Consider the following 14071-nt stretch of genomic DNA (forward strand, 5'->3'; position numbering starts at 1 on the left):
CTGGCTTTATTGCTCTTATTGCTGCTGCTGTCTGCTCGCACACACGTCCCCAGACACTGAGCCCTGAAAGCTCTCCATTGCTTTTCCCCCGTCTGAGCTTTTCTGCACTTCTTTTCTGCCATTTTCCTGCTTTTTAGGTACATTTTTAGATCCATGTTTTCTCTGGTTTGTTTTTCAAATCTACTTTGGACTCTGGCTGAGCCGGCACAGTGGATCGTATTTTTTCTTGATTCTTAGCAAAGATGCTTTTCTCTTTCTGAGTGACCAACGGGCGTTGCTGTAGGCAGCCATCCGAGCCCGTGTCAAAGATCTGAGGCTGGCTCTCCTAATCTTGCGCTTTTTGCAATTCCGATTCAAAGCCTGTTCTTCTCACTCTGGATACTTACTACTTACTGCTCATGGAAGAAGGGGTGCCTTGCAAAACCCCAGCTGCCAAGCTCACACCACCTGTCAAAAAGTCCCAGGACATGCATGACGAGAGAAGCAAGCTGGTGAATGAGTATGCATGTCGGGTGCTGGAACTTCTGGGAATGGGGCATCGCCTATTTGTGCCTCGGCTGCTTGCGGTGAGCTCACGTTTTCTTGCCATTAATTCATTGCAATTTGCCGTCTTCCCTCCCAAACCTGCTTCCCTCTCAGGATTCTTTGCACTGAATGGAGGCATGAGAGGTCTCTCTTTATTTTTTGCTGTCGGCTTCTCATAATCTATCTCCTAAGCACCGAGTCTCTCTTTTTCCTGTTAGCTCGGGAGGGTTGGACACTAGTCCTGCTAATGGGGCTCGGTGCCACTCCTTACCTAGCTTGAAGGGTTCACAACCAGGGCTGCATTACTAAAAAAAAAGAATCTTTCCTAAAGCCATGAATGCTTTTGTTCTCAGTCCTGTAGTGATTCCAGATAAGCAGCATGCTCAGTTGACTTGCAGATACTGATGGAAAGTGTATGTATGCACAGCATTTCAAATTTTGTACTTGTGACATCAAAAGTTAGTTTTAAAAATTCACAGAAGATCAATCTATGTTGATGTGTGTTGGGTTTCTGCTTTTTGTGTTTGATTTTGAAAAGGCTAATGGCGGCATGTAAAAAAGTTCAAAATATTTGTGTAGAATTACCTGGGAAATAAATTGTTAAGGGTGTGTTTATCTGTCATGGCAAATGATGTCTGTATGTGAAATGGCCTGAAATTGGTGTGGCACGTTACAGTACAGAGAAGTACACTTTTATAATTTCTACAGCTGTACAAAGCAGACTCAGAACCACAAAACGGTGGCGAATCCGGAAGTCAGCACCCAGTCCTAGCTGAGCCTGCTCTGGCTATTGTAACTGAACCTGGCCGCAGCTCAGAGGTGCTCTTGGTCGAGGGCCTGGTACACCAGAACGTCATTTTTATGTGATGCACATGAAGATTTCTTTCCTGATGGCAGCCCATTTTGTAGTGGGATTGTGCCTTTCTTTTCTTCCCATACCCTTTGCAGTCCTATACTGTAGTTGCATGCAGTGACCTGTCTGGCATTCGCATTGTGCCGCTGAAGCCCATCGCCGTGTTCTGCAGTACACTCACGTAAATGAACATGTTCTGTTTATTTTGAGATGTTCTGTGGAAAAAAAAAAAAAAAGGTGGGTGGTTGAATCAGTGTGTCCCTGCACTGTGAGATGTTAGCTGAAAATAAAAACATTCACAAACTCTCCGGTTGCTAGTAAAGTGTGGATGAATTTGGGTATCTACAGTCACTTGTAGAATTGAGTATAGTGGCTTATCACGCATGGCTGGGTCTGTTGTACATGGAAAAGCCTTATTTCAGTTCACCTCCAAGTGTACCTAAGCACCCCTCCAGCCCATCCTGCTGCTTTAGTGCTGGTGGTCTCTTGGGCAAGGACTGCCAAATCATTCTGAATTGCTTTGTGATGACCTCTAGGGAAAGCAGAGACAAAACCAGTAAGCTCTTTTCCACTTGACTTAACCAGCCTTTCTGTCTGGCCTTCCATATGGAGAACACCAGGAAATACAGCACCCAGGCAGCTTAGCTTTGCTGAATAACATAATATTGTTTATTAAAAGAGGGGGGAAAGAGAGGGGGAGGAAAGGCAAAACAATACAAATAATGCATGTGTTATTAGAGAGTCGTGACTTGTGGAGTCAATGTGATTTCCTGTCAGGTTTTATTAGCTAAATATACCTCTTGTGACATATGTCCCTTTTGACATGTACCCCTTCCACAGAGGAGGAGAGGCTATGTTTCTGTTGATGTTTTTTAAAAATTAGAATTCTCTGAGGACTGAGAATCTGTACTTTAATCAGAACTGGGGATACTTGAAAACCTCAGTGTTTCATAAAATTAAGAACAAGATTCTTTTTTATGTGCATAAGCTTCTCCCTCTGCTGTGGTTTTCGGAATAAATGTCTGAAATGGGTGAAATATGTACGACTGTAGTATAGTGTGAGAAATACAATCTATAACCTTTATGCCAGCCTTAGAAAAATTTGGCTCACCTAAGCACTGCATTGGGCTAACTGTGGTGATGGGCAAGTGAGACAGCATTAATTCTGTGTGAGTTTATCCCCTTTGAGATGACTACGGGTGGATGAAGCTGGTAGATTTTGCATTTGCACTTAGCCACATTCGTCGGTATTTTATGTGGCAAAATAATTTTGGGTCTACACATAAACACAGCAGTGAAATTTTGAGCAGATACGACTGGGATTTTGAGGGAAACAACTGGATGTTGTACACAAGATTGTTGCCATATTTATGGATGCCAACTCATGGCGCACAAAACCAAAGCTATTTTTTTTCCGTAATGCTGTAGTACCAAAGAGTGTTTTACAGGTTTTATTTACGAAAAACATGGTTTTGACAGCATAACTTTCACAGTAATGAGACAGACATGAGTAAAAGGAGTCTTTGTGCTGGAAGCGCGTGCCGGTGTATCCACAGCAGCATAGCTTTGCCCATCCAACTCTCCCAGGCCTGGATCCCAGGTTTCTCTGCCGTCACACTCCTCGGTGGCTCGACACGGCGCCTGCGTCCTCCTCGAGTCCTGGAACCCGTGTCGGGTCTGGGGCTGCTGCTGAAGGGCAGCGCAGTGCACGAGCGTGCCAGTGAAAGAGGAGCAATCGGGTCAGCAAAAGTAATTGAGGTACCTTGTGTTCGCACAAAACCACATCCATGTGTGTGTTAGAGATGAATATTATGTTCTGGAAAACCAACGTGAGGGCACTTGTGAACATTTTGAATTTGCCAGGAGCAAATGAAGTAGTGGAGTAGAGTATGGCCGGGCTCTTTTCAGCCCTTGGCTTGTCTTGTTCCTAGCATGAGTTCGTTTAAGTGTAAAATAGGCAGTTATGCTCACTGACATTCCGTATAGAATCTAAATATATATACCATATACATAGAATTCTGTGGAAATTTTTATTTTTTATCTGTTTGTATGAAGAATGAAGAAATGAATAAAGGAAGTGTGGTACAGTTGATCCAAAATTTCTTCTGCTTTATTAGTTCCCAGGTGGGAATAGGAGTTGCAGTTGATATAGTCAGTAATAAATGAGACTGCAGAATTAATAATTGAAGACAGAGGAGTTAAATTAAAGACAAAAGCCAAGGCTTTGTCCTTTGTCTTAATCACATTTCCATAAATATTTTGGGGAAAGCAGTAATAACATTACCTATTTTTTTAAAAAAGTAAGTAACAGGTAAGATCATTTAAGTCTATCAAATTCCATTCATTCCTATTTTTTGAACATTTGCAATTTTCCAGAACTTTACCCTTAGGTTTGAAAGGTTCTATAGTACTTCTGGGAAAGGCCTTTGTCTTTGTTTTATAAGATAATTTTATGAATATATCGAAATACTTAAACAGTGTGAGAAGGACATTTGAGGGCATATTTAGTCAAACCCTGAAAGGCAAGCTGAGAATTTTGGTCATAGTTCTCAGTGAGTTTCCTCTTTTGCTTGGTTTTAAAAATACATTTTAGCCAAAAATATGATTATTTGAAAATTACATCTAGAATAATAGAAAATGCCCAGAAGTCCCTGAGTGCACATAAATGCACAGCACCTGCCAAACATTAATTATTGGTTCATTAAACTTACAGATGGTTTAGTGAAATAAGTTGTTGTGGAGTTTCACAAGCTGAGTGACGTGAACCAACACATTTACAAATCTCTGCCTGTCAGACAGCTGCCAGAAGGCTCCTGAAATGCCTTTATGATTTATTGATAAAAATTACAAAATGTCAAGAGATGTTAATCTTAGGACACCAACAGTGCTGTATACCTTTTCGTACTGCATATATATATGTATATGTATACCCACGTACATACACAACTGTGTGTACCTGCACAGGGTTCGTGATGCTTCGTGCTTTTAACCAGTACCTGAAGAGGGCAGTTTGAAGGAAATACTCAAAGTACACAACCCAGTTAACGTTGCTCTCCAGTTGTTGCTTTGATTTCTTCTGATTTTAATAGTGAAACTAACCTTGTGCTCAACAGATTACTTTAATGAATTGTAGATACTCAGCAAAGAGCTGAACAGTATAGGCTCTACATCATTTTATCCAACTATACAATGTGATGGTTTATACTTTTTCATAACTGATTTTATTTCAGGAAGCTGTCACAGAAGTTCTTGTTTCCACGATTCCCCATTGTTCTCATGGGATTTTCATTGACTGAAGATTTTTCAGGGTTGAGAACTCAGAATTCTCGCAAGTTAAAAGTTTATAGGAGAAATGTGGGTTTGGGCTGTTAAAATATTACAATAGTGATTGAAGCAAAAACTTAGGAGGGTTAAATCTGACTTTAAATGTTTTAATGTAATTGCTGTGTTTCTGACCTATTTGCCTGTGGGGTTTTTTGATATTTATTTTTAAATGAAGTGCTGTGGACATATAGGGTAGGTGCATGTGTTTTTCTCAAGTTTGACAGGGTAATTTATTTGTTGATTATTACCTTTTTTTAGCTTTTTTTCTCCACTGAATTCCAAAAAAAGTCAAAAAACTCCCCACCAAAACAAACTACCAAAAAATTCAAAACTCTCAATGTGTTATGTTCATTTAAGAAAAATAAACACTAAATATCTAGCCAGGACCTCTAGAAAGAGTACACACTTCAGACTAGCTCATCTTCCAATAAAATGCCAAAACTTTGGCAAACAGGGTATTTTATGTTTGTTTTGTGCTGGAAGAAACTCTCCAGAAGTCGTAATTGAAAACACCCTCCCACTCGGTTGGAAGCACGTAGCGACCGTGCTGTCTCAGAGATCCACTCGTCTTTGAGCAGTGTCTGAGCCCCTTCTTTGTAAAACCACCAAGAGGAGCAAAGGTTTCGGGGGTTTTACAGGCTGGCTGGTGTCCCCTGACACCTGGGCTCAGGTTTCAGAGGATGGGAGAGGCTGCCACAGCAGAGGAGGGGCCTGGATATGCAGGAGAGCTCATCTCTCAAGAAGGCAAATTTGCGGTGTAATAGGGAAGCCTGTTTGAATTGTATAGTTATCGCGGAGGCGGAAGAAGATAAATTGCTTTCAAGGAAGCTGGTTATCAGAGTATTTACTGCCTTTCAAGCAATGTTACACAGCTGGACTTTGCCCAGAAGCAGCTTGGTTGCCAGCGCAGATTTTGGCAGTGCTGCCCATGTGCCAGATTTTTCCCACCACGCTCTACTGCTTGCAGATAAAATCTTCAGTGTCACCCGTCGCAGGTAATCCAGGCTCAAGTGTGGCAAAAGCATATCTGATGTCAGTGAAACTCATCCAGGAGAAATGGGATGTTAGGAAGAGGAAACAGATGCATTCAGCAGCAGGTCTGCTTCATTAGATACCCAACTGCACCAGCTTTCTGTCAATGCTGCATCGGTCTTGACTTTGTCTGATGGAGTCTCAGCCAAGTACTCCTCCTGCCAAAGTTTTGCGGGCGGAATCAGATGTGATAGTTTGTTAAGCTGGGTATGTCTGTAAGCATCCCGAAGGCAGCTTCTCTTGTGTCCCTACAGCAATGACCCAGCAGCTTCTTTGGCTGTGAATGAAGGGAAGATCAAATAGATCTTGGAAAAACTCCGAGGATTTTGATGACAGAAAGGTGTCTGCCTTAAAAATGGTGCAGTCCTGGGGAAACAGAGCTACTGAAGCTGCCGGAGTTGTATTTGAATTTTTCTCAGGCTTGCCTTGTGATTAACATAGCTAAAGCTTCTACAGCAGTGCTCATTAGGGTACACAGTGCGGTAATCACAGGTTGTGATACGAAAACAACGCAGAATGTAGATTTTGTCCTTATGGGCTCTCGATTGAGGACACCAAAGCACACGTTGCTGTGCCTCTTCCCAAAGTGAAAGATTGGGCAGAGCAGTGTCGATTGTCAGCGTTGGGGTGGTCACACTTCTGATGTCCACAGGTGCTCTCCGGTATCAAAGATGCCGGATAATGATGAAAATACCCCGTTAACTTCCGTTGCTCTTCCAAGTTTGAAAAATCATTTGAAATCCCTTCAAAAATCGTTCTCCCTTTGCCCCATCAACTGAAATTTGTGTGAATTGCTATTTTTGATAGACGCTCTAGTGCAGTAACATTTTCAGCAGATAAGTGGGATGTGTTGAGCTAGGTTTGAGTATTACTGTTAAGTATCTGCAGCACTGTCCTGAAGGTCAGTTTGGAATATTTTTGTACTTTTAAGAAGGACCTTTAAATAGTAGATAATTATTTTTGTGTAAATTAGCAAGCAACGCTAGTTTATGAGATGTGTAGAGAGGATTCATAAATACAGTTAAACTTTTCTCTGCACTGCATTGATAATTATATTTACTTGTTTAAAGCAAATTTCACACCCAAGGGAAATAATAGTATCATCGAGCCTCACCTCTTGCATGTCAAAAGGTGCACACAGTTACTTCCAGTTCTCCCTATGCAGAGCCAAATCTCTTGTGTTTGGCTGAAGTGTGTTTCCTGGAAAGACGTCGTCTGAAGTTGAAGGCAGCAAAGTGTTTTGAGTGGGTAACAATATAGTTAAGAATCCAACTTTGAAACTATGTATATGTAATATACCGACTGCATAGAACAAGGCAAAACATGACAAAGGGTGTTAACTCCTGAGAAAGTGGAGGATGCACACATGAAAATGTTGCGGCACCTCTTGAGCAATTAATTCAGCGATTAACTTTAACCAAAGGTACCGGTGCCACTCCCAAACTATTTGTAGTAAAGCTGTGATACACAGTGCCAGTCTGCATGATACAAGTGTGTACATTGACATATTTTGGTTCACTTTTTCTGGGTTAAAGATCTTAAAATTGTGTTTTTGAGACAAGGACCTAAACGTCTCATCTGGACGCACGGTTTCTGTGAACCTTTTAAAGGAACTATCCCAAGGCTTGGTATTTCATATCTGCTGAATCTCTTGGTGTAGTGCTTGGTAAATCTAAAGACGAATACGTTTGTCCTCATGAATCATGTTACTCAGTCAGTAGCAGAACTGGATTAATGCTGAATGTTTAACATTTCCTGACCTGTTTGGCTTGATACCGTTCTGAGAGGTACGGTATTCTGAGAGATGTAGAAATAAGCATGTAAAACATTTTCTGGCACAATGTTCTTTGAGAAATTGTGTCACAGACTTGTGCACATTGACTTGCTGATGCCTCGTATGAGTCATATGCATTTCTGCTTCTGCTGTTCGTGTCTGCAACCGTATAGCTCTATACATACGTTGTTTTTTTAGGGCAGCGTTACGAGAATCAGCAATGGCCTAATGCAGAAGGTCTCTAGAAAACCTTATAAATTCTCCTAGGCTGTTGTTTGCTCGGGCTTTGTTTTTCCCCTCACTGAGTGACATGGTGTCAGGCTAAGCCAGAATCCCTTTCTCGGCCTGCAGGTATGGAAGGGTGAACCACGTGGATGTGGTACAGTCCGGTGGTAGCGCTCCTCTGCCAGGGACTCCCTGGCTGTGCTGCAGCCTCTGTTTTGCTTTGTGAGATACAGGTTAGAGAGCTCGTTTCAAGGAGGGTGTTTCTGAGCTAATGTGAACATTGGTGGTTTGGAATATATTCAGTAAATGACGAAGCCAGTAAAAGAGCGTGACTGCATGTCCCTAGTGCTTACTGTAGTTCCCTGTGTTTCATTGCAGACCTCAAAAGAGGACCTTCTACAAGCTGATTTTGAAGGAGCTTTAAAATTCTTCAGGGTTCAGTTGCCCAAGAGGTACAGAGCTGAGGAGAACGCCAGAAGACTGATGGAACAGGCTTGCAACATCAAGGTAAGGACAGTCTTCGTTTCCTGTCATTCACCAAAGGTTTTTATATAAAACGTAAAGTACAATGTTAAGAACACTGATTAAGAATGAAATCATTAGTTTATTACATTTTATATATGGCTGTATGTTTATAGACACTTTATATTAAAGCTTAGCTTTTTCCTCTTTGCATCAATACAAGCCAATAATTTTATAATAAATAATTTCATAGAAAACTGATGCATGATCAAACTGAATTATCTGTATTCATTAATTCAATGGTTGATTTATAAACAGTGATTACATTAAACCGATTAATCAAATGGATGATAATCGTGCAACCTAAGGTCAGATATTGTTTATTTTGACCAGAAGATATTTATTTGTTGAGTGCTGCTGCATAATACAGCTGTACTGGGGTAGAAACTCAGTCTTCTTTGTATGTTGAGCTTACCTGGACAGAATATCTTTCGATATTCTACCCTCTTCAAGACTGTGCTGTCAAAAGGGAGGCTTCTCTGAACTACTGTAAGTTTGTGAGAATGGAAATCTCCTGTTAGAAGTGGCTGCAGAGGTTCATAGAGCTGTCATTTCAAATGTCAGCTGTTTATTTCTGGGATTTTTTTGGCAGAATATGTATAGCTGTGCATGGACTTAATATTTGGTCTTGAAAAAAAATGCTTTTCTTATTTCGTGGTTTGGAAGCACCATGGGAAAGGTGTGTTTGATATCCCCCAGTAATGTTCTGAGAACATCCCATCAGAAAGAATGTTCCTCTAACACTCCACCCTTTTTTATATCTCTCAGTATATTTATTAATCTACCTTTGTGCTGCTTAATTTCAGTCTTATTAAGCAAAGGCTTTATTTGTCCTGGTTAAAACTCCGATCTTGTGAAAGAATGGGTCTTACTGTAGTGATGTTTATTCCAGCCAGAAAAAAAAAAAAAATCTGTGCAAAGGTTTCATTAAAACTGGACTTGAGATTTGAGCTCTGCTGCCGAAAGAGAGTATTTGGGAGTAAAAAGCTACAGTTTGACATTTGCTCAGTTCTTGAAAGTGAGTAATCTAAGGACTTAGCAAGTACAATAAAATCATCTTTATCTTGTTTACTCAGTTACTCATCAGTTTTTCTGATGAGAGGTTAAAATACAAATCCTCATGGCACTTTTTGAAAGAGATACTCATCAGTTTCCTTGGGCCTCATTTTCTTGTGCAATATATTGTGTGCCTATAGATTATAATTTTCATTAATTTTACATTTGTATTGGAGATGTATGTGTATGATGTGTTTTCTTGGTAAAGTACTTTGCAATGTGTTTAAGGCATTAGGATGGTCAATGCATAGTGCCTCCTGTGGGTTAGGCACTTGGAGCCTTTCAAAAGCAGAGAATAAAATTCTGAAGTGTTAGTCAATGTGAAAGGGAAGGCAACTGAAGGATTCAACCATGTATCCACTGCATGTGCAGGATTTCACACAATCTGGATTCCAGTCCGTCAGAGAAAAGCGCAGATGAGTACAGCAGACACAGTCAAGGCGCCCTCCTCTGCGTTACAGAAGCACACCAGGACGAGTAGGAATTTTTTAAATGGAGGGGGAATTCAGAGCTGAGAGCTGGGGTTATCAACGTTGGGAAAAAGTAGATGGTTTAAGTTACCTTTTGCTGTGTTAGTAATGCCCCACCTCTGGGAGGAGTGTAGTTGGGTTCTGCCAATTCATTCCTTCATTCAGATGTAAGACATAGGAGGGGATCTAAACTGTGTTCTGAACAGTCTTTTGATAGCTAGGAACAATCTACAATCAACTAGACTCTGAACCCAGGCGATGTATCGAAAAGAGTGAAAATGCAGAAGGCTTCAAGAACTTTATGTGAGGAAACTCAGTGCGAGACCTTCTTGGAGGGTGATCTTTACTCTGAATAAATCTCTTTTCACTTACTTGTGCTCCTTCCGTCATAGGTGCGGCTCAGACTGACAGCCACGTGCTCACCAGCACCAGGGCTGCTGGTCTGGCTGGGATCACCTGTGAGTCTCGAGGATGAGGGACAGTGGCTGTTAAATCCTCAGTGTGTCTCTTGAGTTCCTTTTGATGGATGGCAGCTGGCTTTTAGACAAGTTTTTGGTTCTCTTTAAGTAGCCAAACCGTTCTCCTACTGTGGTCTTGGCCCTAGGAGGCTTGCTGGCTTCAGCCTGTCATCGCTGTCCTTTATGTGTGTTTCCTGGTGGCCGATGGATTTGTGGCTTTTCTCTTGGCCGGGTGACGTGCTGTAGCTCTGCCGAGGGTCTCCAACTGGCTGGTTGTCTCTAGTACAGCCTCACCGGAGTGCCAGCCCTCTGGACTAGGTGTAGCAAGACTTTTCTCATCGTTTGACTGCTGTCACTTGTGCCCTTACTTATCAAGACATGCCATTCTCCGTATCATTTCTTCTGTGTGCAGACACGTCCATTCAGACGGATCTTAATATTTCTGTTACACGTCCCTACTGAGTGATTATGTGATGCCTCGACTCTGTTAATGTCACGTCCCACATCAACTTAAAACACACAAAGGTTGAACTGACAGTTTTTATTTATTTGGATCCACTTCCCTTGCTTTTGCCAGCTAGAATATCAGAGAACCAAATATAAGTCACAGGAACCTAACCTCTGACTGGAGATGTCGTGTTAAATATTTGACAGGCCAAAGAGAAAATCACCTCATAGTGAAGAAGGTGGTTGGAAGTCACCAATATGGTTTTGTAAGAGGTAGATCATGCTTAACCAACTTAAAAACCTTCTGTGATAAGATGACTGTTTCACAGACAAGTTGATGGATATGGCCTAGGTAAGTGGAAGGTGAGGCGGGTTGAAATCTGAACTGCTTGGGTCAGATGTTGTGATCAGCTGCGGGGTGTCCAGCTGGAGGCCCCTCGTTAGTGTCGCGCCTCAGGGGTTGATGCTGTGACCAATACTGCTTAACCTCCTTGTGAGAGACCTGCCTGACAGGGCAGAGAGCACCCTCAGCAAGTTTGCAGCTGACACAGAGCTGGGAGGAGTGGCTGATGGACCGGATGGGTGTGCTGAGGGACACCCATCCAGAGGGACCTCGACAGGCTGGAGAAACGGGCTGGCAGGAATCCTGTGGCAGGAAGTTCAACCAAGGGAAGTGCAAGGCCCTGCACCTGGGAGGAACAGCCACATGCCCCAGTACCTGCTGTGGGCCAACCATCTGGAAAGCAGTTTGGCCAAAAAGGACCTGGGGCTCCTGGTGGACACCATGTTGAACAGGAGCCAGCAGTGAGCCCTTCCTGCAAAGAAGGCCAGTGGTGTCCTGGGCCGCACTGGGAAGAGTGTTGCCAGCAGGTCAGGGAAGTGATCCTTCTCCTCTACCCAGCACTGGTGGGACACATCCAGGCCTGATCTCCCCAGGAGGAGAGGCGTAGCAACAATGGTGAGAACATGATGGATGACCGTGAAGGTGACTGAGGGACGGGAGCATCTCTTCCGTGGGGAGGGGCTGAGGGAGCTGGGATGAACAGTCTGGAGCAGGGAAGGCTCAGGGAGTCTTGTCAACATAGATAAATACCTGGTGAGTGTGACTAAAGAATAGCGAGGCAGGCTTTTCTCCGTGGTGTCCAGTGGAGAGACAAGAAGCGGTGGGCACAAAATGAAGGAAATTTATATTTAAAAGCTATTTGTTTATTTATTAACTTCGGGGTGATCAGATGCAGGAGCAGGTTGCCCGAGGAGGTTGTGGCGTCTCCATCTGTGCAGATACTCAAATGCAGCTGGCCCTGAGCAACCTGCGGTAGGTAACCTGGCTTTGAGGGAGCCTTTCAGACAAGGTGTTCACCAGAGGTCTTTTCCAACTTCAATTATTCTGTGATTCTATAATTAAATATTATAATTACGTGATTTATTTACAAACAGGAGCTAATAATTGCAGGAAATGTTCAAATAGGAAATTATAGTCTTAATAATCATCGCTCAGAGAGGTCCCAGGGAACGCAGAGGTTATATGAAGAGTAGTTGTCTGTCTTGTTGAATGCAGAAAAACTTGTTCTTTTTAAAAAAACCAACCAAACACGACCCTTAAAGTTTGGGGTTTTTTGCTGTGGAAATGAGGCTGAGGCACTGCCTGTCTTTTTAGCTGCTTCTCGCTTCTGTATTGGTATTTGTAGGCTGAACACCAGATGTTTTTAGAGTAAGTATCACACAGTAAGTGCCAGGGAGCGTAGTGTTTAGTTTCTAAGCTGATTACTGAGCCATGGAAGTGTGAAAGGACGAGCAGGGTGTGGCCGAGTTTCATACTCTTGCTGTATCTGTTCCAGTATGTTGAAGTTCTCCTAAGAGAAGCTGCTTCTTCACCACATAAATCTCTGCCCTCCTTGGAGGAGATCAGGCTGCCCAGCAGTGTTACAGGGTTGCTGCTCTCTGGGCGTTAGGTGAGAGGAGCAAATGGCCCTGAGAGAAGATTGTGCCTTTGTGTAGTTCTGAAACAGATTTACTTTTTTAACAATGTTGCTATTTAAATGATTTGAATTGGGACCTTTGTTTTGAAGCTCACAGCTTCCTGATGTGGGTGAATTATTTTATTCACACCTCCATTGCTGTTTTATCTGGAAGTCATTTTTTTGCAGACATGGTTTAACAGTGAATTACATACTGATTAATGTGGTTTCAGTGGAAAGGAGTAAAAATAACTCAGTTGTTCTCTCTAGTGCATTCTTTCGCTTTGTGTTTATGTGTATATATGTGTATTTGACTTGTTCTGGTTTTTTTTGCTGTTGTGAGAGGTAAGACAACACAGATCTAACTGAAAAGCAAAGGAAGTAACTGCAGAAAGCCCTGAAACTTGCACAAGCCTTTTACTCCTTTGGTTCCACCAGTGATGTATCTAATTAATCTTCCAATGTAAAGGACAGGAAAAAAATTGCTCATTTATCAACTTCTTAAGAAAAGGCCCAACCAAATTGAAAAGAATTGTGTTTAGATCTGTAGAAAAACCTTCCATGCCTGTGTGCAATTTCATATTAAAAGCCAGTATATCAATTCCAGTTACTGTGTCTGCACTGTTATCTCCAAAGTGCAGGATCCAATTGTTCTTTTAAGGAGGGTCATGTTTTTTAATGCCTCTTCTGTTTTCAACTTCCTTCTCTCTGCATGGCTTTGTGGTATAGTGCAGCACAATGAACTGGCACCTGAAAATCAGATTAAAGTGCTTACAGGGGTTTTGGACATTAACAATGTAGAAAGCATCATGCACTTAAAATATTTATTTGAATTCTGCATGTTTAGCTTCCCAGTAGTAAGGTTTTATTTTCATGATGTTTAAGCTTTAGTAAAAGGTTTTGATCTAGTTTTGGGTGTTTTTTCTTAGTCTTTATTTTTCCATTGGTGCTGAATTGGCATTGTAAGTGTAATCAGGTATATTGTTAATTTTTAGCAGCAGGGAAGGAATAGGATTTTACATTTTAACTATCTAATCCGGCTTTGCAACCTGACCAAGTACAGGTATTTTGGTATCTTTGTAGTAGCCATTTCTTGGCACATGTGCTTGACTGTCCATGAGGAATGGCACCAACAAGAATAGTGTTGAAGGTAAGGAGCTGTCAAGAGCTATAAAAGTTTGAGGTGTTGAAGTGGATAGAAATATCCGTTATCTGTATCCCCAGCAGTTGTATTGCAGTTTATATTGTGAAGAGATTTCCCAAAGTATTAGTGGCTTAATTCAATGGGCTGAGAGGGACCTCTGAAAAGTGTTCTGTGGTCCAGCAGGCCACCTAAATCTGTTTTGTTTACCTTCGTGCTGTCGGGAGCCACGGCCCTCCGGGATGGCAGATGTATTCCCGTTGAGAACAGAAGAAGGAAAGCATAT

At 42.0% G+C, this 14071-nt stretch overlaps 1 protein-coding gene across 1 annotated transcript in view; it reads left to right on the forward strand.

Moving 5' to 3' along the window:
• Positions 1–398: 398 nt before the first annotated feature.
• Positions 399–14071, forward strand: part of RABGAP1L (RAB GTPase activating protein 1-like) — a 65236-nt gene continuing 51563 nt past the window's right edge. Inside the window, exons 1-2 of the mRNA XM_009872465.1 lie at positions 399–566; positions 8112–8240. Of these exons, the coding sequence (XP_009870767.1) occupies positions 399–566; positions 8112–8240 (297 nt within the window). The remainder of the gene's footprint in view (positions 567–8111; positions 8241–14071) is intronic.

Source organism: Apaloderma vittatum, unplaced genomic scaffold (assembly GCF_000703405.1).
Source record: "Apaloderma vittatum isolate BGI_N311 unplaced genomic scaffold, ASM70340v1 scaffold4737, whole genome shotgun sequence".
Classification (NCBI taxonomy): domain Eukaryota; kingdom Metazoa; phylum Chordata; class Aves; order Trogoniformes; family Trogonidae; genus Apaloderma; species Apaloderma vittatum.